Source organism: Brachyistius frenatus, unplaced genomic scaffold (genome assembly GCF_029030835.1).
Source record: "Brachyistius frenatus isolate BFR_SWC_R1_liver_20210118 unplaced genomic scaffold, ASM2903083v1 Contig_93, whole genome shotgun sequence".
Classification (NCBI taxonomy): domain Eukaryota; kingdom Metazoa; phylum Chordata; class Actinopteri; family Embiotocidae; genus Brachyistius; species Brachyistius frenatus.
In genome coordinates this window covers 370,070-397,277 of record NW_027210692.1, presented here as the reverse complement: position 1 = coordinate 397,277, position 27,208 = coordinate 370,070, and the positions used below count along the sequence as shown (strand labels likewise).

General features: G+C 41.4%; 2 protein-coding genes and 1 long non-coding RNA gene across 8 annotated transcripts in view; 2 read left to right on the top strand and 1 right to left on the bottom strand.

Moving 5' to 3' along the window:
- Positions 1-1,629, bottom strand: part of LOC138627992 (uncharacterized) — a 49,189-nt gene extending 47,560 nt beyond the window's left edge. The window contains exon 1 of the long non-coding RNA XR_011311435.1: positions 1,602-1,629. This is a non-coding gene — a long non-coding RNA (uncharacterized lncRNA). The remainder of the gene's footprint in view (positions 1-1,601) is intronic.
- The window catches only part of efna2a (ephrin-A2a), a 74,726-nt gene extending 70,771 nt beyond the window's left edge, over positions 1-3,955 (top strand). The window contains exons 3-5 of one of the 4 annotated variants that reach the window (XR_011311432.1): positions 894-959; positions 1,873-1,965; positions 2,679-2,731. Coding sequence is in view for 3 of the 4 variants with exons in the window: in XM_069710694.1 (XP_069566795.1) it covers positions 894-959; positions 2,679-2,803 (191 nt within the window). In the remaining variant the exon portion in view is untranslated. The other 3 variants (XM_069710694.1, XM_069710695.1, XM_069710696.1) reach the window with 3 other exon arrangements.
- A 6,123-nt stretch (positions 3,956-10,078) lies between these two features.
- LOC138627987 (synaptosomal-associated protein 23-like) lies at positions 10,079-26,002 on the top strand. 3 transcript variants are annotated; one of them, XM_069710693.1, is made up of 8 exons: positions 10,079-10,196; positions 15,038-15,152; positions 20,095-20,136; positions 20,594-20,642; positions 21,718-21,835; positions 23,345-23,518; positions 23,694-23,838; positions 25,082-26,002. In XM_069710693.1, the coding sequence occupies exons 2-8, from the start codon at positions 15,096-15,098 to the stop codon at positions 25,142-25,144; spliced, it is 648 nt and encodes a 215-aa protein (XP_069566794.1). In that variant the 5' UTR covers positions 10,079-10,196; positions 15,038-15,095; the 3' UTR covers positions 25,145-26,002. The 3 variants fall into 3 exon arrangements, with proteins under 3 accessions (XP_069566794.1, XP_069566793.1, XP_069566792.1); XM_069710692.1 differs by lacking the exon at positions 10,079-10,196 and adding an exon at positions 10,344-10,396; XM_069710691.1 differs by lacking the exon at positions 10,079-10,196 and adding an exon at positions 10,823-11,274.
- Positions 26,003-27,208: the final 1,206 nt, after the last annotated feature.

The window sequence follows — 27,208 nt, the reverse complement described above, 5'->3', positions numbered from 1 at the left end:
AATACCAAATTATAACAAACATAACATGACATAACATGATAGTTTACCCAGAAAATACCTTTCGAATGGGAAAAGACAGCAATTCAAATAATTGTAAATCTGTTTTAAAACAGGCACCACTGAATTAGAATAGCAACTGAAAACATAAACGCATTTAACTTGGTCCTGCATTATTAAGGATATAGCTGGGTTCATTCTCTATTTCACCTGTTGCCATAACACCAGTGCCAATCAATATTTTCTGACTTGCCTGACCTGTCTTGGCTGTAGCACTCACCCTGCAGCACTTAAGACAGAAAACTTTAAAAATAGGTCATAGGTACAAAAATATATATTTTCATTAAAAGCCAAATTTTTGTATATAGAAAATGTTACTACACCAAAGTATTTGTCAGGGACAAATTTTTTTGCCGTTGATTAATACAAACTTGGGGGAATATATAAAGCAGAAAATCTGTGTTCTTCATTTTAACAACAATGGCGGTGTACTTTTTATTTTTTTATTTTTTATATATTACAAGAAAATACTCAATATTGTTGAGTTGTGGTGTTGCAGCCCTCTCTTTCTTAGAGGCTCTGCGCCTAATCTACTTTTATATAAATTAGTTCTTAATTTGTGTACATGAAAGATGTCAAGATACATAATGCAGAAAGAAAGGAGATGGGAGTTAATCAAGGCCTTCACCTCATTTTTGCTGCAGGGCCTGTTTCAGTTCTGTCTTTTGAGTTTCCAGTCCAACCAACCACCTGATACTAAACTTCATAACACTCAGAGACAGAGAAGTATTAAAATAACTTACATTAAATGTTCACAGTTATTTTGTGATTGTAATCAGCAGCACGAATCGTTTCATCTCTAAACTAATCTCTGCTTTCAATCTCTCTTTTTACAGCGTCTCCTCACCCAAACCATGTGGGGCGGGCATGTCTAAAGCTGAAGGTGTATGTCAGACCTCCAGGTAAGTCACGCTCTAACTACACACACACGCCCACACACAAACACACATTCATATATACGCCCAGAGGTCCAGATTGGCTATCAAAGTCAAATTAGGGGGAATAAGAGGTCTGATAGAATGCCCCGGCAACACTCTCTGCTCTGATTCACAGACCAGCCAGGCAACACGTTAACACCTTTACGCACACACACTGAAAACGCACACGCACACATTCTGACGCATTCACAAATGCAAGCACACACAAGCGTGCGCAGGCGCGAGCACAAACACACACTGGCACGGAGAAGTGCGCGCATGTACACAGGCACAAAGTGGCATACGCGCTTCACATCAAATCACATCACATCACACTGGGTGTGAGGGAGACCTTCTGTCCTTGTAAAAGGAGAACAGAGCAGGCTGAAAGTGCTCTCTGAAAATGTTACCAACCCTCAACATCACTCCACTTGTTCGATTTGCTCATAAGAAATCGGAGAGCAATCTAATAATAAACCGTTGCAGACAGTAAAAATCTCACCCAAAATAAGACATTTAAGGAGATACGTTTTATTGATAAAAAAAAAAAAGATCTCAATGTATCCGCCTTGTTTCAAAAGACGACGAGGCAGACGATAAGAAAATGAGGCATGACTTCCTCGCCACACTATTCTTTTTTTTTTTTTTTTTTTCCTAAACACGGTGCAGTATGAAGATACACTCTTTTTGAAAATAGCTCCCTAATCGATTAGTGTAGCCGGAGCGCGGCGCTCATACGAGTGTGCCACGCTGGCCTGCGATCGCGCCGTTTAAAAATAACTCAATAGAAGCCTGGCATATACACGGGGATCAGAATGTGGCAAGCATTACCCTCGCGTTATCGTGAAAAATCTACCTGCACGTCTTTTTTTTTCTAATGCGGATTCCACCCTGTGAGTTTTCAAGCTAAGCCAGACTACGATAATCGAACCTGGGTAGGAACACGTCTCCCTAGATGATGACACGGCTTTGAAGATCTTCATAAAAGAGAGTCAGCTTTCGCAGCTTTCCAGGCTCGGATCATTCCATATCTTGCTAAGGGGAAAGGAAATAACTCTTCTCCTCCATAATTACTGAAACAACATACATTCCTTTTCTTCTGTCATCGCTGCAGCTCCTCTTTTGAGTTTCGGCTTTTTTCGTGCTGTTCATGTAATGTGTCTGACATTGCAACTTCCATCTCGCCTGTGAAATGTTGTCACCAGAGTGAGCTGTGAGCGGTTGCACATGTGTGTGAGTGGATGTGTGTTGCTGTCTGTGTGTGTGTGTGTGTGTGTGTGTGTGTGTGTGTGTGTGTGTGTGTGTGTGTGTGTGTGTGTGTGTGTGTGTGTGTGTGTGTGTGTGTGTGTGTGTGTGTGTCAGCTGCTCCAGATTCCTAGTCTCTGTGATTAAACTGTAATTAGGTTGGTTAAACCCCCTGCAGAGCTCAGTTGCTGTCGTCTTCTCCTCCTCCCTCTCGCCTCTCCTCATCCCTTTTCTGCCGTCTACTCTGCTTTTCCTCGGCTGTCGAGTTTTTGTTTGTCACTCACTTTCCAAGCCCCCCACCCCACACACACCACCACCACCAGTTCCACTTGTCTACCCTTTAAATCCACTCCCCTGTTCATTCACTTTGTCTTAGATTGTCTCGTCTTTGTGCTTGTGTCCCTCTCAGTTCAGATGTTTTTGTCGTTTTTTTTTCTTTCTCTCCTCTCTCTGTTTCAGATGGGTCGGGATATGATTCTCCGGAGCCCTTCCTGACTGATGGAGGTCTGAGCTGGAGGGCAGGGTCCATGGCCCTGTTAGCTGCTCTGGCCTCACTGTCCCTGGGACTCCTCTACTGGCCGTGACCCCTCTCCCCCTCATCCTGGAGCTCCCACCCAGGGATAATGGGCTGGGCTGGCTGTCCCTCTAAAAATCCACCACCCCTCAGGGAAGCCCTCTGTCTCCGCCCCCCTCCCCCCCCCTCCCACCTCCACCTCAATACGACCACCAATCACCCCCACTGCCAGCCCCCTTCATGGCCCAGCCACGGACACCGTTCCCAGGCCTGGCTGAGAGGGCTGAGTCTGGAGCTGTCTGAAAAGCTGCCCTCCATCTCTGATCCCCAAATTCTGGGTGGAACAGACCCTCTCAGCTGCAAAACACAAGAGAAATGTCTCTGCACTCATATCAGGGGGTCCTTTTTGATTTGACTATTGACTCTTTGCCACTGATGGGGTAGATGTAGCCATGGCTATGATTAAACTTGTCGTTCCAGTGCAATTTCTATCACCCAATCACAGCAGGATGCATTAAGCGATAGGCCTGGATGCACAAAAATTGGATTTTGCTCATATTGCCATCCCATCCTCAAACCAAGAATTGGAAGTGGCCAAGCTTGCATTGTAATTGGAATTCTATACTATCTGGACCAATTCCAGCCACAAGGAGAATAAGAGCAAACGCGTGCGGAGGAGAGGAGAGAAATGTCCCGGCCTGAGCAGAAGAGAAAGGGGGAAAACAATGCAAGAGCACAGATTTAAATGAATACAGCCATGTGGGAAATGTAATATTATATGTGTTGATATTTTCAGACCCAGTTTAGATTCACAGCAACGTGATATAAAAATCATGCAGTTGGATTTTTTTTCTTTTTTTTTTCTATAAGAAGCTCAGATGTCACGTTAATAATGACAAGTGTAACCATAGCCTGTCTCAGTGGGAGGGTGTGGGGGTGTTCCGGATGGGTTCGAAGGAGATGTAGATTTTTCAGGTGGGACGTGTTTTGTCTTCTTCATGTTTCTAAACAAAGCATTTATCACGGCCTGGCCAGCACAGGCATCTTCAGCACTGTCTAATGTCGATTGGGTCGGGTGACTTTTGGAACCATTACTTTCTCATGTATGAATGTACCACTGGTCACCCACCTCTTTGTCTCTCTGTATTATTATGACTGTGGTCACTTACAGTACCTTCTCTCGGACTGGCAGGATGGAACGGGGGGGTGGGGGATTTTTGGAGGGGATGACAGGTGGGAGTGTGCGGGGGGCGGGGTGGGCGGTGGGCGAAGTAAGGATGAACAGGTGAGAAAAGGAGGCGACACTCAAGTTGCATGACCACTGTGAAACCTTCAGATCAATCTTGTTTCTAATGATGATATATTTTTTCATGGGGAATAATCAGAAACAGCCTGCTAGCGCTCTCTTGCTCTCCCTGAGACTTTTTCCAGACATCAAAAGGAAAATTCAACCTCTCTCCTCACACGGTTTCTCCTGTCTGGCTTTTTCAGTCGTTGATGGATTAGCTCGGGCCGTGAGATAAATGGACCCACGGGGCGAAACTGACTGGAAATCAGCCCCCCCGGAGCCCAGGCCAGATCGCAACGGACGTAAACACTGACTGAAGCTGGTCCTGGGTCTGAGGGTTAAACCAATAAGGGACGCGCATAGACTGTGGCAAATGAGGCGAGGTGTGTGTGTGTGTGTGCGTGGTAGCATCACAAAAACACACATATGCGCACGCACACACACACACACGCGCACACACACATATACACATACACACACATGTAGTCTGATAACCGTTCCTCTGAGAAGGTGGGGAGCATTCATGGACATGACTATAAAGGAAACACAGCACAAGGAGAGAGGAGGGAGGTGGAGGGGAGAAAGCGTGTGTGTATCATGGGACTGAGACTTCTGTAATGTTGGGAAGCGAACATTATGAGCAAGCACTGTGAACACACACATACATGTACAGATACACACGCACGCACACGCACACACACACACACACACACACACACACACACACACACACACACACACACACACACACACACACACACACACACACACACACACACACACAAGTAAAGACATATGTAGAAATGCAGATCTAGACATTGACATGGCATGGACATACACACATGTACAAAAACACACACATACACACACAAGAAAACACAAACAAGGGGAGGCACTTCTTTCCCAATTTCATCTTATTTTTGTAGCATTTAAAATCACTGTTAATTACTCCTGTGTGGGATGCAGTGATGGGGTATAGCCTGTGGAAGATTAAAAAAAAATGTGTCTTCTCTTCTTCTATTCCACTGATGCTGTCCTTCTATCGTTCTTCTTCTTCTCTGGTTTGTGATCCATGGTTGGTAGTGGTAGGATGCCTCCGGGTCTGAGCGTCATGTATGAGTTTGTCTCCTTTTCTGTTCGTGGTGTTTTTGTGGAAGCTGACCTCAGTCATTAAAGTCAGTCAGTCAAAAGTAAACACAGAAGTCAGAGCAAGGAGAGAAACACACAAATAAAGATTGTCTTTTTGTCTACTCAAAAAAAGAAACAAGTCAAGTGAGTGGAATTTCTTCAGTGGAAATGTGAATTAACTTTCATTTGATGTTTTTGTTTCCCTCCAAAGGGCTGATGATTGTATTTATGTATTAGACTGAACCTGGGTCTTCATTTTGCCCAGTCTATTTTCCTCTGACGTCAAAGTCTTGGGACGGTGAGCTTTGAGCTCCGCCAGTCAAAGCATGAAATTATTCAGATGAAATCACCCTCTCCAATCTTCAGCTGTTTCTCCCTCAGCGATGTGACAGCTAATCTGAACTGCTGACAACAAGGACACTGAATGGCTTGATATCCTTTCCTCTCTTGTTTCCATCAGATTTCCAGCAGGGTGCATGTCCTCAAATACTGTACTTCAGTACAATTCGGAGGTACCTGTAATTTTCTTTCAACTTTATACCAATATGTCATTACATTTTGGAGGGAAATATTGCTATTTTTTTTTTATCAGTATAGTAATATTTGGATTTTACATAAAAAATGATTTAAAAGATACACTGTTCAACATTTAACCAAAACTCTTACAAAAACACGGTGTTTGGGCCCCCAGTCACATTTCAGGTGTCAACAGTGCATTTCAAGCCACTTGTAAATGGAGTAAAAATGCTGGGAATTAGAGGTCAAAGTTAGAACATCACAGTTATATATTTAAGCTTGGTTAAGCAGTTGGTATCGATAAAAATACAAGCGGGTGGGGAAAGCGTCTGACTTAAATGTCCTCTGAAGCTTCTGCTTCACTGGAGAGAAAAAACATCTGTGGCAAATAAAATCCCCAGATCTGTTTGTCTGTGAGAAGATCCATGAATTGATACATTAAATTACTCCGCAAACACGCAGCGTCAGGGAGACATTCACATCGTGTCTATGTAACGTCGGTCAGTGCACCTACTCTTGTACGTCTGCAGACATCCAAGATGGGTTCGATATCCAAGGGTCTGATCAGTGTACCGTTTGGACGTCTGGACACGTTTGACACAGGTTTAATATCTGAGCATCTGAGCGGTATCCTGTTTGAATGTCTGTCCATGTGCAGCAAAAGTTCAATATTTTTATGCCCTCTGTGAACATGAAAAACGCCTTCATCGTCTAGACGTCTGACAAGGACCCCTTTTAGATGTCTGTGGATGTGCGGTAGAGCTTATGTGCACATCAGGTTGTGACCCATTTTGGGCGTCTGTGGCTGTGCAAGAAAAGATCATTCTGGACTCCTCGCTAAGACAAAAAGATAGATGTCCAATATATGTACGATCGGAATTTGATACGTGTCTTTACCCTGCAAACACGTGACATAAGGGAGATGTCAATTCAATGTCCTTGCCAAACGTTCAAATCATGTCCACTGGGAAGGACATTTTTTTTGTATTATTTTGAACATCTTTTTAACGTTCACTGTGGATTTCCCTTGGATGTCAATGTTGGAACAGACTTAAAAAGACTTTTTAACATTCAAAAATTAACGTCCAAGGGACATCCACGGTTTTTCAGCCTGCATTTCATGTAAAAGTCTCATCTCCTCCTTTTGCCAGTGAGAGTAACTTCAAAAACACTAACGACACATGGTTACATCATAGTCTCCTCCGAAGCCTGACTACTGACTCATTTCACTGTCAGAATTTGATCCTTTCAATCCAATAACATTTGGAAAGTCCAGAAGAGCCACAGGATTCAATGTGTTTTATCCCCATTCAAGTTAGTGTAGGGATAAGCCCGGTGTTCGGTTGCTCATTCGGTGGAAGTCTCTGGTGTGCGTGTGTGCTCTGCCCATACAACATGGCTACTCTGCATTCATGCAACCAGCACGAAAATATCGGGACAGACACCTTTAAAAACTCTGTAAACTGTAAACCAAATCGAGATTTACCGGGTGATGAGAGGTCTAATCAGGATTGTGTAAACTTGTATTTCCATTATGTAAAACTGTAGATATAAGTACGATTTTTAATGCAGGATTCTCGATTGTTAAAGAGGTTTTTTTTCTACATTGTGTTATTGGTACTTTTAATGTCGTGAAAGCATCTGAAAATCTCTTTCACCATTGTGGCCCACTGGTTAAAAAGTTTGATTCCCACCGCAGAAGATATGTTCATCAAAATTGTACGTCCTTGAGCGAGACATGGAACAGTTCCTAACCGGTTTAGCCTCACAAGCAGGCTCAATGTTTAAAAAGTGAATATGAAATGTTTCCTTCCCTCTTTAAAGTCAATATTTGTTTCACCAGATCTGGACATGTATAGACAGACAATAGACTTTTTTTTTTCCCCCATTGGGATTTGTAAGGGCTACTGCAAGCTTAAAACATTTATCAAGTCTGTTTTAAAAGCGTTATTTGAAACTACTGACTTGTCTCTTTTGGCAGCGTGACGCAAAAAGAATATCAGAAACGTTGTTTTGGGGGGAAAACTGCAGGTACATGAATAATAAATGAGCCTTGGCTTGCCATGCTTGGCCCTTCTGTGCAAAGCAGGCTAATGGCTATCGATGTCTCTAGTTTCCATCAAATTGCTTCATATGAGAGCACAATTCAAATGGCGAAAGAGTACATTCCAGCGAAAAGGAGATGAGGGAATGAAATTATCTCTGAATATTGAGACGCATGCTTGGTCAGCCAATTCTTTGTCCTGACAAGAATCAGGTACCAGCAGAATTAGCCTAATGTAAAATTAAGCCCGATCAAGCAAGCCCTGTTAACATTCCCACGTCTCAATCCTTGTGAGAGGAAAAATGCATGTGTGATGGGACGGAGCCAGGAAGGAGCAGATGTGCTCCTTGAAATTACGAGAAACTTGTGATCCGGGCTATGTCACTGACACACATGCTCATACACACACACTATTTTATCCCCATGTATTCTCTTCCAGAACTAATTAATCACTTGATTATTTTAGCTATTTTCATTGGCTGGCATACACGTGGGACAATAATTGGCGAGAATAAATTTGGCCTATGTGATGTTGGTTTTGGCACCAACCAAAAAGCAAAGCCAGGCAATACAGATGGCGACCCTTCTCCGTTCTTTTCTTCTTTCTTTCTGTCCCTTTATCTTCTCTTCTGTTGCTTTCTTGCTCTCTCAGACACATTGTTAGGCTATAGGCTAATCTATTCTCTTCTCTACCCTGTACTTTTGTCTTCTCATATTCAACTAACTGGCATGATTTAGGAATTATGGAATTAGGGCAGCACTCCCATCTCTATTAATGAGGAACGGCATGATGAAAGAGCTTGATCCTGAACGTGCCATCTGTAGTCACTGTTACGCATTCACTTAATCTATCTCTCTTTCTCTCACTACTTTCTATTCTTTCCCTTTTCTCCCTCTCCTCCCCCTCCCTCACACACACATCCTTTGTCAGACGCGCACGCATTATACCTTACTCGTAATTAAAGAGGAAATACTAATTCTTAGCTCTTCAAGCACTGTTGGATGTGGCGTGAAATGGTGAAATGGCACAGCAGGAAAGTTAACTACCAACGGCACATCCATACATAGACACACATGCACAAACACACTCCAGATGGGCCGTGTGTTATTGCTGAATAATGCATGCTATGTAGACTCTATAAAAGATACATGGAGCAGAGAGAGCTAGGCATCAGTCAGGCACTATGGGCAGTTTGGTGAGGGCAGCTTTGGATCGTCCCTGTGCAAATTCGGAGCTGTGGTGGAATTTTCAGGTATTTAGCTGTAGGTGACCCAACAGGGAAAAATATTTAGCTGCTGTTAAAGAGGAAAAAAAAAAACACTTGGCTTTTTAGACGTCGTCAGCTGATATGTTGGCTGGCCATCTGCCCAGTGTCTTTGCAGTCACCTTGAAGAGGGTTTTGCGGTTTAAACCATTAAAAAAAAAAAAAAAAATTGGGGGATTACACAGCAGATTCAATGCTAGAGGCTCAGATTTCAGAGCATTGCTCAGAAACACTATGAAAAATATCCAGCAGTCTGTCTTCATGTAAAAGACCCAGAAAGGGAAGGTGTGGGGGGGGGGGGGGGGTGGAGCGGGGCGGGGGGAGGTCCAGGTGAAGGGTAAATGCTGCACTCATGTGGGGAAAATGAGCAGCGCCTCTTTTTTTCTTCTTGGAGTCATATGACAGGACATGCGCACCAACATGTGCTGCGTTCAAGACCTCATCGAAAGCTCTTTTCTCTGTGAATTTAACTTTGAAATAAAACTAATGAAACAACCACGACTACAATTAGCTGAGCTTGAGGTGGAGCAAGTGTATTATCTCTTAATTGCTTATCAATTGTTTTGTGTTGAAGACTTTTATCAACAAAAACATGCACCTCAGGTCAGGTTACCTGGCGCCGCGCTAGTGGCAGCCTGCTGCAGCATCTCCCCCCTGAGAGCCCCCCTGCTGTAGTGAAGAAATTTCCCCTCGGGGATTAATAAAGTGTATAAAATCAAAATCAAAAATCAAAACAGGCCTAACTATCAGGTGTCAAATAAACAAAAGGCCGTGGAGTGGAAACAGCCTTGCCTGCCTCAAAATATTACCTAAATGCAACAAGCTATTTGAGTAAATGTGCTTCCTTCTACTGCGAAGCAAGAGTTGGCATGTTTATATTAAAATTATATATTTAAAAAAAATATTAATAACGACACAAAATATAACACTTCCAGCTACATTAATAGTAGTTTCACATTTAAATTTTGGTAATGTCTTTCCGTTTATTGACTTTTCGTTTTTACATTGTTGTATTTCAACTTCTTCAAACTTCTAAAGCTCCTTTATTTCAGGAGTGCCGGTATTTCCGATAACACGCAAACGCAGCAACCGACACACTTTTACGGTCGGTCAGCGGAGCCAGTGAAGGAATTCAGGAGCTACCAGTTGCCAAGTACACGTACCGCGAAGAAGGAGGAGTTGCGGGGGGGGGTCACTTTTGTTAAAACAAGGAAGGTTACCTGTAAGTATTGACTCCCTTGATAAATATCTATCGACCTTTTCCTCTCCGCGTACTTATTCGAGTTGGCGGAGTTTGGCGTTGACAAGGAAAGCGGAACTAGCCAAGTGAGCGAGCGAGCTAGCAAGCAAGTTGAACAAGTTGCCCTCTGGCTTTGGACCAGTTTGCGGTATTTCGAGGACAACTGCGACTTTTCACACGATGTAAGAGAACTTTCGTCTTCTTTGACGCGCTATTCGTTCTCCTTTTGAACTCTTCGGCTGGTTTTAAAAGTGTTGTTTGGGGGGGAGGGGAAGGGAGGGGGGGACTTAACGACGCCGACTTCAGTGTGCAGGGTGTGGGAGACCGAGCCCTTGAGTCGGTGACTTTTTTTTTTTTTTTTTTTTTAAACTTTTGATGAGTGTTTTTCCACTCGGCTTAACGTCACCTGTTCATCGAGTGACCCGTGTTAAACAGTAGCTCAGCTCCCGCTTGCGTTCCTCTGCGTGGTTCAGCATTACGCACACGGCGTTGCGCCCGTTTAAACGTATGCAACAGCGGAAATGGTTAACCATCTGGCGTATTTGAGTACTGACTGTCTTGCTGTTGTAAAACAAACAAAAAAAAAGAAAGCTTTTTTTTTTTTTTTTGTCCGCCTGAAGTCGTGAAATAAAAGGTCAGGGTTTAAGGTTTTGTCTGTACAGCGTGATGTCGTCGGTCCTCGTGTTTGTTTACGCACACGGACGGGTCAAGTATTATCGGTTCAACCAGCCTGCCCCCCCCCCCCCCCCCCAAAAAAAAAAAAAAAAAACATTTGGTACCTCACTCTTAACCCAAATAAATGTGTTGCCCTTTAGTGAAAACCGGCCTGTAAGGGGAAGCAAAGTCTGCTCGATGTGCGCGATGTTTTAGTGAATACAAGACTCAAGAAAAAAAAAAAAAAAAGGACACGATCTCGGGGGGTAAAAAAGGTGCCTCTGTGCTGCAGTGAGATCTGGAGGAACAGGTTTGGGTAGTTGAACAAGAAATGAGTTTCCCTGTTGGAGCTGTTTGTGTTCAGACACTTGCTGTTGGTGCTGGGAAGAAACTACAACATGAATGGGTACGTCCTTTAGGCTTGTTAAATTATTCCTCCAGCAGCTGTGAACTCGTGTGTGTGTGTGTGTGTGTGGTGTCACTTTTGTTATAAATTGCGCAGGGAAACTTTTGGGTTCAGGTCGGTTCAGTTTCTTGAAGAACAAAATGTAACACTTTTGGTAAATCGAGTAACCTCGTGTGGCTTCAGAATATCACACCACCCCAAGTAAAAAAAAGTCTTGGGTTCAAAACTTTACGAAACATTTTGTAAGTATCAGCGGCCAAATGTATGAAAGTTACAAGAATTTTAAGTACTCGTTTTGCAGTTAAATACTTCCTGTTCAGCTTAATGTCACTGCCGCTTTTGCGGGTACGTTGCATTTTGCTGCTGTAGAAGTTAAAGGTGGGAGCTAATTTGAACTGCTTTATGCAATTTGTTAGTTTTATCGACAGCAATGCGTCATTCTCTGCGAGATCATCGTATGTCTGTAGCGTCGTCGTCCTGTGACAACCACGCATCTATATATAAAAAAAAAAAAGTCAACTTTTTGTGAGCTCAAAACAGTCCAGGCGATGCGTTTTCCAGCCAGTCCGAGGGAGTTATAAAATAGTTTATTTAGGTCAAGAAGCAGGAGAATTTTGATCAGAAACATTCAAAATTGACACAGTTGGAGATGCATGGTTTTCACTGGACAGGAAGGGGATGTCAATTTGTATTCTTTAAAGTAACTAAAGCTGTCAGATGAATGTAGTTAAGTACAATATTTGCCTTTTGAGATGTAGTGGAGGGGAAGTACGAAGTAACACGACATTAAGTGAAAATACTCGAGTACAAGTGTCTTGGATTTGTACTTGAGTTATATTGCACCACTGATCCTGCTATACCGTGGTCTGCTTTACTGGCACATATAATCGATCTTTTATTGTCGACTTGTTCATCTTCCCTTGTTGTGGCTCTCTAAAGATACATGCACGAGTCCATCTTAAGTGCTATGGTTGTAAACTCGCATCAGTATCTTGCCAAGTCCAATAATCAGTTAGGAAAAGCAGTCAAGCCTGTGTGAACCAAGTGCACTCTTGTCCAAAAAAGAAAAATGCAGAGTCAACAGCATTAAATCCTCTGAACTGCCTGCCAAGTAGACTATCTATTTTCCGTGTCTGTTTTTTCTCTCAGGAAGTTTAGTTGCTGGAGGTTTGAAAGGGAAACCTAAAGTTCAGGGGTTATTTGCAAAACAGGAAAATGTCAGCTAAACTTGAAAGGAAAAGGAGGAGACGGGAGAGGGAGAAGCAGAAAAGGAAATAAAGCACTGTTGGTATCTAAAAACTCTAGACCTGGAGTATAAAAAATAAAAAAAAATAACAGCTTTGTGTTTGCAGTTGACCAGCTCTCCGACCTTGACAGTACAGTCTTTCAGCATCATGAAAATAAGCTTAATTCTTTGCTTCTAATGAGCTTGATCTCATGTTACCTTGTGTGCCAAAGTCAGAGGCTGCCAGTCATTTTCATGCATCCTGTGATGCTAGACTGCATTGAGGTCATTTATCCTGGATTGGATTTGTATTTGCAGAGATGCCACAATGCCTTATGTGATCAGAAGTATGAATGTAACGCTTAACACGCGTGTCTTCCGATGAATTGCGTTGGAAAACCAGGACGAAACCACAGATGTGACTCAAGTTTTCATATTCGAGTTTCAGAACTGGGAAACCTCCTTGACATACTTGACAATACTTGACATTGTTTACAGCAACATCTTTGACGGCGGAAGCGTAGGGGTTGCTGCAGTATGTTCCTTTGCTCCGTTCCCCCTATATCCTGCTCTCAGATCTTCTAACAAACGCGAGCGTTTCATTCTGCTCTGCCTTCATCCACCGTAACTTTAGTGAAGTCTGTCCACACTCGGCATGTTTTAAAATGATAAATCGATGGCTCAGAAAATTTCATGTCAATTTCCTTACAATGACTGGCCAAAAAAAAAAAAATATTAAAAAAAATCATCTCTTCCTGCTGCTGTTCTCAGTTTCTAAGTGACACATTCTCATGTCCGCCCTGGTGTTGTTACGTATTGTGCAAGATTATGAAATCTGAACGTTGATCTGAATGCAGAGCCTGCATTAAGCTGTCAGACGTGAGCTCAGTATGTCCTGATGTGATCAGCTGCGAGAGGAAATCGCGTACGAGTAGAGCACGGAAACCGTTAGTGACGTTGGTCTCGCGCATTTAAGAGTTGGGATTCTTTTGCGTTTTAATGCACCGAATCTAACTTCTTTTTTTTTTTATCGAATTGCAACTGTGTGTATGTAAATCCTACATCATCCTTTTAAGACAATTAATTAGGTGTAGTTTATCACCTCGGTTGTCCATAACAATCGGGTCATATAAGTTAGTGATAGTATTATTTTGTCTTAATTAGGAAGTCCCGTTGTAGGGGAAATGAAAAGTCAAATGTCACTTAATAAGGTTAGAAATAAAATTTTAAAAAAAAAATTTCATTCGCATGCTGTGCTGCCCTTTTAAAACCAGGAAAATATAAACCTCGTTAATATGATAAAATCAAGATGCAAGTATTTTGTTAGTGTCCACAGTATCTGCATGGCAGTAAAAGACTTAAACTGCTTTCCTTTGACCTCATTTTCATTCAATTGCAACTTTAGAATGTTCAATTTATTCATTTCAATTAAAATGTCAGAGACTGCAGTAAACCTCGGTGAGTGTATTTCTGCCAGTTGCCCAACATCTAGTCTCAGGACGCACTTTCACAACCCCCATATCTCTGTTCCCTCATCGTTAGCGCACATGAATCTACTGGCCACGGTGCAGCTAAGCTTTTACACACTTTATCAGTGATCCTGCTGTTATGTGTTCAGACTCCTAACACTCCTGCAGGAGCAGGAAAAGAGTCCGATTTGTTTAGGTTTTGCATCTTCCTCTTCCCCTCTTCATACGAGGGACATGAACACACTTGATGTACTTCTGAACCGAAGTGCTTCATCCTTAAACGTTTTCTCCGCATTTAAAATAAAGCGGTAAACAGCGCCGAGCCCTAATTTGTGCCGTGGTGCGAGACATTGGGACTTAACACTCAACTTGGAGCTTCCTTCACAGCTGACACCGGACAAACAAACATGTAACAGTGGAGTTGAGATACGTGGCATAAATAACGATTTAAGTTGGACAATTTTTTTCCACACCAGAGTTAGTAATTTTATGATTATTGGTCAAGCTGTTTTCTATCATTTCATCCTATCAGAGTCTCCTTGCTTATTTTGTCAAACCAACAGTTAAGTATTCAACTTGTCATCTGAGACAAAAAAAAAGCAAAGAAAACTCCACATTTTGGGAACCATAACCAAAATGTGTGTAGTTCCTATTTGGTAAATCACATGAACTAACTTTTATAAGGGTGACTAATTACCCAGGAAATCGTCCCAGATATCCATTTGATTTGATTTGATTTGTCTGTGGCATACGCAGTATATTGGTATCGGAGCGCATGTCGGCTGATGTGTAGCAGGAAGTTTTTGTAAGAAATACCGAAGGTACATTTCAGGTATTTAGAAACAGTATTTTTGATGATGTAGTTTGTCCAGCAGAGTAATACTGGCAAAGTTTATTTGTCAAGTGCTAAATCACACATCGTTTTCATGTTCTTAAGAAATAGGTCAATCTTGGGGAAGGAAAAAAAAAAAAAAAAAGTGTCATCATCATTGATGTTATAGCTTAGTGATAATTGATGCCCTCCTTTGTGACGCTATTGTCTGACCTCTGACCTCCGTTCCTCCCCTAGGCCGCAGAATATCGAGCTCGGTGCCACGGGAGGAGCCTCCAAACAGGACAGCAGCAACATGGGAGACATGACTGTGGAAGATATGACAATGAGGGCCAACCAAGTGACTGACGAGGTACTGAGTCGCACAAACAATGCTCAGACACGCACACACGCACGCCCACAACAACGTACACACACGTACACAGTCACTTTCTCACTTTCCATTCTGTCATTTCCTGTTTCTCTCCGACCAAGTACAAAACTTCCTTGAAGTTAAACTCTACCCAAAATGTTTTAGTATCAATCGCCCAAAACTGTCCAGGCCTAAAACAGAAGCTGCAGTCAAACTATGAGAACATTCTGCGCTTAAAATTGGCCAGCAGGGAAGTGGATCACACCGCTGGAGTTTCTACAGATGTTTGGAAACTTTTTCAGAAGGAAGTTTCCCAGAAAGAACGTGTGTTTTGGTGCCGGGTCCATTTCGCTGATTCCATTTAATTACTTGTGCGATCCAGTCTTTTAGTCGGCGAACAGGAGGTTAGCGTGACATGCAAAAGTGACAAATTTGTCTTCAGGCAAGCAATTAAATGGATGTGATAAATGGAGTTTCAGACATTTGTAAGAATTAATATAATATTAGAAATTGCAGACCCATACAATCAAATTTCTACTGTGAACATTTTCACCATTGAAACTGCCAACTTTTAACGGACAGCTTTCAGCAGAGGGAGGAGTATTTTTGGTGGAGTTTTGTAATAAATCCATCACAAAAAAACAAATACACATGCTAATCACCCACAAACAATCAATCGGGACATGTCGCTCATCTCGGATGCAAAACACGGTTGTTCAAATGGAAATAAACCAAAACCGAAACTAAGGCAGGAGGACCTGAGAATAAGAAGGGGGAAGCAGGTATACTGTGAGTAAAACAAACCACCAATCAGCACTTCTGAAACTAAGTAATTAACACATCATTTCTCATCAATTCAATGAAAAAAAAAAAAAAAAAAAACCAGAGCAAAACTAAACCTGCTTCATATTTAGCATAAAAACATCAGAGTGGTATTGATCACATCTCATGTAACTCGCTTAAAGAATGCAAGTCAATGTCTGAAATACAAGTATTTAAATTGAGAATATTTAAAAGCCAGTGCATATCATCAGTTCACATAAAATGATGTAATTTATCCATCAGTGATATTGAAATATAAAATTTTTGCCATGCCTGATATAATTAATAATAACCGAGATTTATCATTATCCCGATGAAATAACAATTGTAGCCTTAACAACGTTGAAGAAAGCAAATTTTGCCTTAGCTGAAAATCATTTAGGGGAAAAAACTAATCTGGGTTTTTCTGCATTGTAGCCGTGAAACAGCATGAGGTGGGTAATTGGATTCATTGCATTGAAAGTTTTTTTTTTTAATTATTAAGCCCGACATTAATAGGAAGTGTGAGGAGGCTTCACGCCTAATTTAGCCCGATAGGTCCCTTACCCCCGTGTGGTTTTGACAGTTTGAATGTTGTCAGCTATATCTAAGTGTTTTATTATCCAGGAGATAATTGTTTCATCAGCACTCCGGGGCGTCGTATGATCAGCCATCTGAATCGAATGTAGGCAAATTAACTTACTCTAGCAGAGCTTGTAAACTGCACACTTCACCTTCGTGTAATTTTGACCAATTTGTACCAACATTCTAACTATTTAAAGTTTTTTTTTTTTTTTTTTTTTCATCTCTTAGCTGTGTGTTGTTTTTTTTTATTATTATTAAAAAAAAATTTATCTTCTCTGTGTGCTTTCTAACTTAACCTGCAATTTTCCCTTTTATCTCTTTCTTCCTTCTACTGCTGCCTGGTTGACTTAGTGGATCATAGAAGGGACAGGGCACGGCAGGGTCCTCCTGCTAAAGCTGCTTACCTCTCTGGGTAACCACTCATACTTCACACACTCAGAGTACGGCTGACAATAATATCGGGAGAACATCGGAATCTGCTGTGATAAGAAAAGATCGTCTTTTAGGAAGTCAAACACGAGCTGTCACTTCTAATTTCGAGGCTGTTTTTCATTTCCGAGAGTAACAACAAGGCCAACATTGTCTCAAAGTTATTTAAATTCCTGGCTTGTGTGACGCTTCCTGATATTCCTGGTATATTTCAGCCAATTGAACCCCATCATGTGTCTTGTGAATTTCTTTTTTTGTTGTTGTTGTTGTGGTAAAATAATTCTTGAATTTTATTTCTAAAAGCTTTACACGTAGCTTTCTGGAACTTGCACACATCTCGCCTGACTGTACTCCCATTAAAGCCGTCCCAAACAAACGATAAAAATACCTCACAATTGTCTGTATCTCAAAGATTTGTCACAGCACCCCAATCTGGAAAATTTGGCTAAGACAGCGATTTCAGGCTTAATTAGCCAGGTTCAAGGATTTCAGGAGACATAATCTAATGTTTATCCACACAAGTGATGTTCTGGCTTCGCCAACAGAAACCTGGCTGAGCTCGGCACATCGCTCTCGCCAATTCCGTGTTTGTCTGTTTCTCAGCTCGCTGATTAATGTATTCAGAGCAAACGTAACACGGCGCGAATGAGGAATCTGGTCCCCCCCCCCCCTCTTGTTAACAGTTCATTAGCGACGGTAACAATGGAGTCGTGCCCCGAGTCTCTTCCGCGCCTCACGCTCTCGCCACACCATTTGCTATTAATAGAGACACAAAAGGCATAAGTCACCTGAACTGACTGCATTCCAGTCGGACACTTTTTTTTTTTTTTCTTTGTCCCTCGGGCGGGCATTCACGTCTCCGTCCACGTCCTGCTTCTGTGAAAGCTTCATCCATCTCGCCTAATTAAGGACGGGTACGACAGGAGGTTTGGTGTCGTGTCAAAAAGGCATTATGCCGACGACAGCTGATTATTATTTTTATTTTTTTTGTGTGTGTGCGTTGTCAAAGGAAATGATCATTTTTCAAAAAAATGTTAAACTCAAAATTTACAAACACAGAAGTACAGCAAATCCTCACGATCGACAGGCTGGAAGTAGGAAATAGTTGGCCTTTTTTTTTTTTTTTTATTCTTGAAATACAACAACAAATCGACTATCACAATAGTTGAAATCAATGAACCATTTAAGCCTCGTTGTTGCAGATGGCAACTCCTTTCCCCAAAATGAAGGCAGAATGTAGAAGGATTGTTCACAGCAGGAAAAAAAAAAAAAAAAAAAAAAATGGAATACATTTTATAGCATTTCACCACCAACAAAAATGTATTAAATTGTCTTTCTGAAGTTCAATTGGCAGTGATATTCCAAAGTCACACTGAGATGATGATAATAAATATGTAGTAGTGAATTAGCATTTATGAATTTGGGACCCGCTGAATCAGACTTTTTTTGTGTGTGTGTGTGTGACATTTCTTGTGACCATGTTCGCTATTTAAGTGAGGCTCTTGTTATTGTAATTGACAGAATGTGTGGACACGAAAATATTACTTTTCCAAACCAGATATCTCGGTAGTCATCTCATGATATTGGGGTTTATTACATTTCTTTTTGCAGCCTAGATTTAATAACCCAACAAATAATGGGACACGGAAGAAGGGCTGCAGCTCGTGATTATTTCCATTATCTTTTAATAATCTGTCGTTTAGTTTCAGTAAAAGAAAAGCCATCACAATTTTCAAACGGCCAATTTGACATTTTAAAATTGCTTGTTTTGCCCAACCAACAATACAAAACCCAAGAAAAGCTCCATAAACGGTAAATAATCAGATAGTAGTTGATTTGTGAAGCTCAGGGAAGTGATTTTGTTTTGTTGGGAAAAAAAACAACAACCAGACAATAGACTATCCAAACTATTAAGACTGCTTATTGAATTTTTGTCAAACTACTGATCAAGTCACAATTTGTTTCAACTTTACATGGAAGCATAATCATGTTTCTTTATTTCAGGCCAAATACCTCTTTTTGTACAAATCTATTTGCGTTAAACCCCAAATAAAACCCCACAAATAGATGACGAATATACACATTTTGATTTCGCCTACTTTGATGATCAGTCAATTGATGAAGACATTTTAAGCAAAAAAAAAAATGCTAAACATCCCTTTGATCTCAAATGGAAGTATTCCCTCTTTTTTTATTTTTTTATTATCGTCTTATGTTTGTCATATTTTCTGATATTTCATAAACCAAAAGATCAATCGTGCAAGTAATTGGCACATTAATGAATGATTTCAATAACCTGCAAGTCAAGGAAAACACATGTAACCTATATCTTTATTTTTTTTAATAGCTATAATTCCAGATGATATTCAGTTGACGGTCGCATGAAAACTTGTTTTGCTGAAGTGTCACCGAGTTAAACGGGACAGGCGGAGTGCAGAGAAATGAAATCGCACATTACGCAATAATGACTTATAACTTTACGCTTGCGTACGTGTGGTTTTATAGATTTTCTGATATGTAGATATTTATGAATAATAATGGCGCAGCTTCCTGCATGTTTTTCTTATCACGCGCATCTTTCCAATTTTCTTATCTCTGTCATCTGATTCTTTTCCTCGCTGTCTTTTTTTTTTTTTAATTCCCTTTTGCGTGTCTTTCCGTCTTTTAAGGCCACAATTATAATCAGATGGTTTATTTGAACGAACTGGTCCATCAGTCCCCACAAAAGCAATAACAGATCATATAAAATCTGACCAAAAAAAAGTATAAAAATACATCCCTTTGGTTCAGTCATATCTGTGTAGAATCTATAATCTCTCACTGCGAGTCAAAACGCTGCCCTAAAAATGTACGTCTGATTCCATTTCCATTTTATTTGCAATATCCTGTTGAGTTACTTTTGTTGGATTAGAAACTAATCGAACCAAACGCAAAAACGCAGCCACCCTTTTGCCCAAAGAGAAATGTGAAGTGTGACTGCACTCCGAATCAGTTTTTTTTTAATTTTTTTATATATATATATCTCTTTTGGTCACTCGCTCTCGGTGCAAACTGCCTTTAGTTAATAACCTTCTTCAGTTCTCATTATTCTCTAACGTTTCCTTTTTTTTTTTTTTTTCTTCCCCAGTCACTGGAAAGCACGCGGAGGATGCTGCAGCTGGCAGAGGAGGTGAGAGTCTCAAACTGACGCAAAGCACAATATCTGATTTGATATTTGTTGCCGTGAGCAGAGAGGGCGAAAGAAAAATGTCAGATCAAGGAATGATGACTTCAGCAATATAACGCCCAGGCGGGCTCACAATTCTGTGACTAGTCTATGCCTGAAAGCAAGATATTAGATGGATGTTTTACACGACCTGGATAGAAATACGAACGGAAAATGTTATATACTTCGTTTACAGCGTGCACTAGATCTGCAACATTTTTGGACAATAAAGTGATTGTGTTACGAGAAAAGGTTGCTTCGGCTAGTGTTAAACTCTTCTGTTTTAAACAAAGCCAGTATCCTAATTCAACCTGAAATGTATCCCGCTGTAAAAAAAAAAAAAAAATGTCTTTCAATCTCTAGATGTATAAACGTCATATTTTGGTTCTGAATTTGTTTTTTTTTTTGTGTGTGTTTTCAGAGCAAACAGACTGGCGTCAACACCTTGGTGATGTTGGACGAACAAGGAGGTTAGATACACAGCATGAACTCTGCTCGTTGTTTCCGTCTCATTTTGTTCTCATTTTTTTTTTTTTCTATTTGTTGTTACTTTTTGTCCGTGGCGTTCCAAGACGGTCACTGAGTGCTAATTGCGTTTAAAGAGTCACTCAAAGTCATTTTGGTGTTTTCTTCATTCTTTTTGAAAGGACGACGTGGTTGAAGCTTAAATCCGCTCGACGTCGTTTCCACAACGCGGACTTAAAACTTTCTTTGCCTTTCGGAGGCGACTTGTGATGATTTAAGGGGACAGATTTCCTGATAAATAATGTTTTATTTATTTTTTTTCCACTTAAGGCGGTCATGACTGTACAGGGAGGTTGTCAAGGATGCGTTTGCAATAAAAACACGGCAAGGACAAAGATGTTTGAGAATGTTATGCCAGAAGAAATATTGTGTATTCTTTAAACTACAGTTGAATTAATTTGTGCTAACCTCACTAAGTGCCTGCAGCCACTTAATAAGGGAGCCTTGTAAAGAAAATTAAAAAAAAAAAACAGCAGGTGCTAATAAAGCCGTGTTCAGCATCACAGACACGGGGAGAATATATTCACGGTGGCAGTGAAACCGAGTCGGCATCAGTATTGGCCAGAATGATGATTATTGTACTTCTCTATGTTTCTGCTATTTATGTTATTATTTTTTTTGCTTTTAACTTCGTGTAAGTGCTGTTCAAGGACCGTGTTCTTTGTTTAAAAATGTGCATTTGTAATTATTTGTTGCGCTACCTGCCGTATGTTTTTTTTTTTTTTTTTGTTAACTAAATCCCGTTTTTTTTTGTTTTTTTTTGGTGCTGCTGCAATGACCCAGTTATTGACCCAATTTAGGAATCCCAACGGGATCATTTTAAGTGTAATTTAATCTATTCCAAAAATGAATAATAATTAAAAAAAAGAAAAAAAAAAGAAAGAAAAGGTGATAACCAAAACAAAATTAACAGCGAGGCCCATTTCTAGAGTCTAAAAGTGTGTTTTTAAAAAGAAAAATAAATTTAAAAAAAAAGAAGAAGCGGAGTGTAATGGCGTGCTGTGCCTGTGTGCGTTTCAGAGCAGCTGAGGCGTGTGGACGAGGGCATGGACCAGATCAACCAGGACATGAGACAGGCCGAGAAAAACCTGACGGACCTTTCCAAGTGCTGTGGCCTCTGTGTCTGCCCCTGTGATCGGTACTATGCACACGGAGAGCTGCTGAATGCTTCAAATCACTGTTATGAGTTTTGAATGCACAATCATTTATCACCAGTCGGCGGGGTGGGGTGGGGTGGAGGTGGGGGGGTGATATTAATACGTCTACTTTTTTTTTTTTTTTTTTTTTTTATGTGCAGTGCCGGCATGTTTCTTGATTGATTATAAAAGAGGAATGTGGCTGGTTTTTATTGACCTTCACAATGATTGGTGGCGAACATGCAGGGAAGCTGTTTATCATTCATTGAATATGTATTTTTTTTTTAACGTCACGTACACGGTTTCAGAGTAGGATGAGTTATTTCTGGTAATCTAGAGTTAAACATCCCAGTTTTTTGTTTTTTTTCTTCGTAGACAATGTGGAGCTCAAACACTGTTTTGGCATAAAAGTTTCCAGGTTAAATCTTCAGTACAAACTGCTGAACATCTTTGTTACAAAGCATCTGCTTCTTTCAGAGATACAGACTGGTAAGATGACATGAATCCCAAGAAGCATTTGGTTTGAAACTCTACTGTTAGCAATACTAAAAATGATACTAAAGGCTCAAATTTAAGACAACATTTCTTCAAGTAATTAATTTTTCGATTGAATTCAGCCGCTCTGTTTTGTTCCTATCTGGAAACAACAAAGCTTTTTGAATTCTACGCTGCTGTGATTCGCAACTCCACTTGCCTTTTCCGCAGCGGCGGCAGCAGCTGAGGCTTATGGGTATCGCGTTTAGAGCCACTCGACTTAAAGCTGAAATAATTCACACTGGCCAAAGCTTAAACCTGTTTGTGCTCGTGTTCAACATGAAGGATATCATTCAAATTCTGAATGGGCTCCAACCAGTGGGCGCCTTCCTACTTAGCAACTCTATTACAATGGACATGAACATTTCCACGATGCTGCTCGGATCAGTCAAGGTGATTTCACAGGAACGCACCGTGAACTGCAGCCATTACACAAATGTGGCTGGTAATGGCTGCGTGTGACATGCAGAGAGAGAGAAAGGACCAAAAAAAAAAAAAAAAATTCCTAATTTGCCTGTCAAATGTGCATTTCATAGTGAAAAGATTGCTGATTCGATTTGTCAGCGTTGCCAATCGTTTATGGGCAGGTAGGAAATTCTGAACATGAAAGATGCACTCATCTGTGCCGCTCGTACTTGAAACGCTCTCCGTCGAGCCCTTTTGTTGTGCAGTTTGCATGAATATTGTCATCATACATGGTTCTAAACAAAAACAAAAATCTCCCCACCCCCCCAAAATGCTTTCGCTTTGGAGAAGAAGATTCTTTGATTATCAAGACATAAGGTAGGGACTCTTTTTTTTTTTTAACGCCGCTGCTACGAGTGAACATCTGTGACTGTGGTACCAACTAACCTTTCGTCTCAACAGACCCGTTTGGACTGCTTTTCGTTCAGAGCCCCGAGGTCCCGGTGTTTATTCGAGCGCCTCGGGGATTTTCCTCCCGTTTGTCCCTGACTTCTCCCGTTTTTCCCCTCCAGGGTGTCGTCGATCGAGCACGACTCGCGATACAAGCGTACCTGGGGTTTAGGAGGAGTTGAGGGCGAAGTTGACGCCAACGGAGTAAAAGTGGTCTCGAGTCAGCCCTCGGGCGTTCGCAACGGGCAGCCTGGCCAGGTGAACGCCTCGGCACCGTCAGGCCAGTACATCAAGAGGTGGGGGTCCCGCTCGTTTCGTCTCCCTGAGAAGCTTTTCCCATAACGTTGGCAAAATGCCGACCTCGTAGACTTGAACCGGCCTCGTCCTGCGTTAGATGTGTCGCGGGGGCGGGGCGGGGGGGGGGGGGGCCCCTCGTGCGTAAAGGAAACTCACTTTGCGTCCGTGATGCAGGGTAACCAACGACGCGCGCGAGGACGAGATGGAGGAGAATCTGGATGCAGTCGGCAGCATCATCGGCAACCTGAAGACTATGGCCATGGACATGGGCAACGAGATCGACAGTCAGAATAAGCAGATTGACCGGATCACCGAGAAGGTAACTGGGTCCGACTTCGAAGTCACCGCGTCCCGTTTACGAGCATATTTTTTTTGTTGTTGTTGTTATTTGTGCGACTCCGTCGTCTCGACTTGCGCACGCAAAATGTTTAAAGTGGGACGTTTCTCCTGAAATGTGTTTTGTTTTGTTTCGGGGCTTTGCGGCTTGGAAACTTTTTAGAATTTTTGTGTCCCTGCATGCATTATTTGCATTCACCTGTGGACCTGGATGCATGCCCGCGACACCATAAAACACTCCTGCCCGGGGGGGTAACTTGGGAAGGAATCGGACGGCGAGCAACAAACACGGATGTAAACATTGCAAGAGTTCAATAGATGTTTTTAAAAGCTCTTTTTATGAGGACAGCAATTACCTCAAAATATTTGTCTTCAAAGATACAAACATTGCATTAGGGTGAGACGCACACACTCTTGTTTACAAGAAAGAAAAAAAAAAAAACTCCGCGGGGTACCAAATTATATTCTGGATCAGAGCACATTATGCTGTTCTAAAAATGCAATATAATTTATGTGACTTTCACTTCTGATATAACAAGTAAATGCAACTGAGTGCATTCACGTTACAGCTACCTACAAACGAAAGTTACATTCGGTGTCGAACAAACATGTTAAATCCATTTAACATTAAGTTTATAATTTATTTAGACCCATAATTGTTTTCACAATTTGTGTCGTAGATTCGATTTTACACGGATGAAAGGATCCATTTTTGTTCTGAAGTTTAAACTCAATAACCAAAGTGATATGATTGGGTTTTTTTGGCAAATTTATTAAAAAAAAAAAAAAAAAACGTACAAAATAATTCAATTTTTTTTTGTCAGTCCTCATAAAACCTTTCATAAATCTGAATTATAATTTTTTTTTTTGTAGGAGTTTGAATCTTGCATTGTTGACATTCTTGTTCGTGCTCTTTTCCCCCGTTTTTGTTGGCACGTTGCTTCATATCGTAGCATGTTCCTCCCGCCCGTTTAATAGCATGAAACCATTGGCAGGGCTGTGTGGCAGAACATGCATCCTTGCGCAGATAAAACGGGGACCTACTCATAAAAACAATCTGCTTCATAGCACATAACAAAACTCAGCGTGTTACCTTTTAATTTGTCGCGTTTAATGTTTTTTTTTAAACGCATTTTAAAGTTGCTTGTGAATTGCTTAATGAAAAGGGAAGGGCGAAATGTTTGTATAATCGCCCCTTCTCACCTGTTTCCTCTCTTTTCTTTTAGGCGGACATGAACAAAGTGCGCATTGATGAAGCGAACCAGAGAGCCAACAAGCTCATCAAATAGACAAGGAATCCTGCTCATGCCAGTTTTATCTATCAACCTTGAGCCTCTCTCGCTACACACACACACACACACACACACACACACTTTGACAAATTAAAAAAAAAAAAAAAAGAAACTCTGTCCTGGAGAAGTTCTGCCAGCAGTGCGCCTGCCTTTACTGCACTAAGATGTAAATCGAGTGCACAAACCTCTATAGATTTGTACATCGCTTAACTGTCACACACGTAGTACACCATAATTCGCACACACACACACACGCGCAGAATCATGCTGGACTATGAGAAGCAGTGTGGTTATCAGAAACTGCTCCAACGAGGACCGACTACCTGCCTATTACTGCTGTCTGATACCAAAATATGCAGCCGGCCTGTTGCGTCATATCATGTAACATTCACAGGGAGGGAAGCAGCAGAGGTCAGCTGCTTTCCATTTTTACATTTTCCTCCAATTTGCCTTTCTATTCAAGCCGAGAGCTATGAACTGTTTGTGTGTGTGTGTGTGTGTGTGCGTGCGCGTGTGTGTGCGTGTGTGTGCGCGTGCGTGTGTGTGTCTGCCGTGTCTGGATGAGGTCACTAATCCATACTGATAAAACCGTTGCCTTCTCTCGATGTAGCTTCTGAAAAACACAGACTTTGGTCTGAAGCAAACGCATCTTGCTCAAAATCCTCAGATTCACTGTGTAATTAAGTTTATTTGATCATGTGTATTATTTTGAGATTATATGCTTATTTAATTATTCATCAAGCAGAAATGACCTGTGAATAAAGTCGTCTTTTCCAACACTTTTTTCCCATGTCAGTTTTGCCGTTCCAGATGTAAAAGCTATTGCGGGGGGGAAAAAAATAAATAAAAATGAAAATCAAATCAAATCAAATTCTGTGCTTTGGAGTGAGTCACGCTGGAATTCACAGCTTCTACTCCAGAATGAGAGCAATTTAAAGTGATATGTTTTGTTCTCTTTCTGACTGATGGGAAGCCAAGGTTATTGTAACTATTTGCAAGAAGACGCTGACCCGCTGTTAGAAACACTTAAAGCAATCGCTCGTCCTTCGGGTGTGAAGGAGTGTCAGTCAGATGGTTTTCATTACCTCCCCTAAAGCATTTAGTTTACTTCGTAATGACGCTGATTACGGGAAACGTAAGTGGTAGAACAAACAGCAGCGCAACTGCTGTACTTTGTATTGAGTGTTTCTTGAGGTTTTTCGCAGTGTGGATGTAAAAACTAGCTGTGTTTTAATTGCCCGTAATCTTGTCTGTTAATCCAATTTCGTTCTTTACCTCTTGGTTAATGCAGATTTATAGCCCTCAACAGGAGATTTAACGGCCCGAGCGGGAGCTCCTACACGAGTCTGGCAACGTGCGTCGGATTGTATTTCCTCAAGTTTTGAGAACTGCGCAGTCTGTAAACGTGTGAAAACAAACGTCCTGTCCTGAAACGCACAATTAAACCTCGTTCAATTCATAGCGTAATTTCTCTCATCGGTTACGTGCCCGATTTCACCTCGCCGGGTCATTTTGTCGTTTTGAAAGGTCACTGTCGACACAGTAGAGAAATTAGCCCAGAAAAGATTTGAAGTTAGAAGCGTGGGGAGCCCGTCGGTCCCTCGCAGACGGGTCTGTGGTTGTGTTGTAACAGCCGTCGCGTCGCGAGAGGGCTCCTCTTGCATCGGCTCCGGGAGGCGCAGCGCGGCTACGGTTAAATGATCGTACCTGGTGAACGGAAAGGAGAATTTGCATTTGTTTCGTCGAAGCCGTAGCCGGGCCGAGAAATTATCGCTGGCAGCGAGATGCGCAATTGTACATGTGAATTAAAGTTGTTTCGGGGGAGATTGCAGAAGCAGAATGAGTCCTGGCGGGGACTTGTTAAGGCCCCGCTGAGGAGAATTGGCTAATGATAAAGTAATACAGTATGCTGAAAATATCTCTCGTATGCATCTCCAGGTTTATTTGTTTTGAAGACAAATGCTAATTTGTATGCTCCGCTGCAGGCATATACCTATTGAGCTTGTAAAGATTGAAATGAACTGTTATTCGGGCCTTTGTATTGCTATAAGGGATCATCCT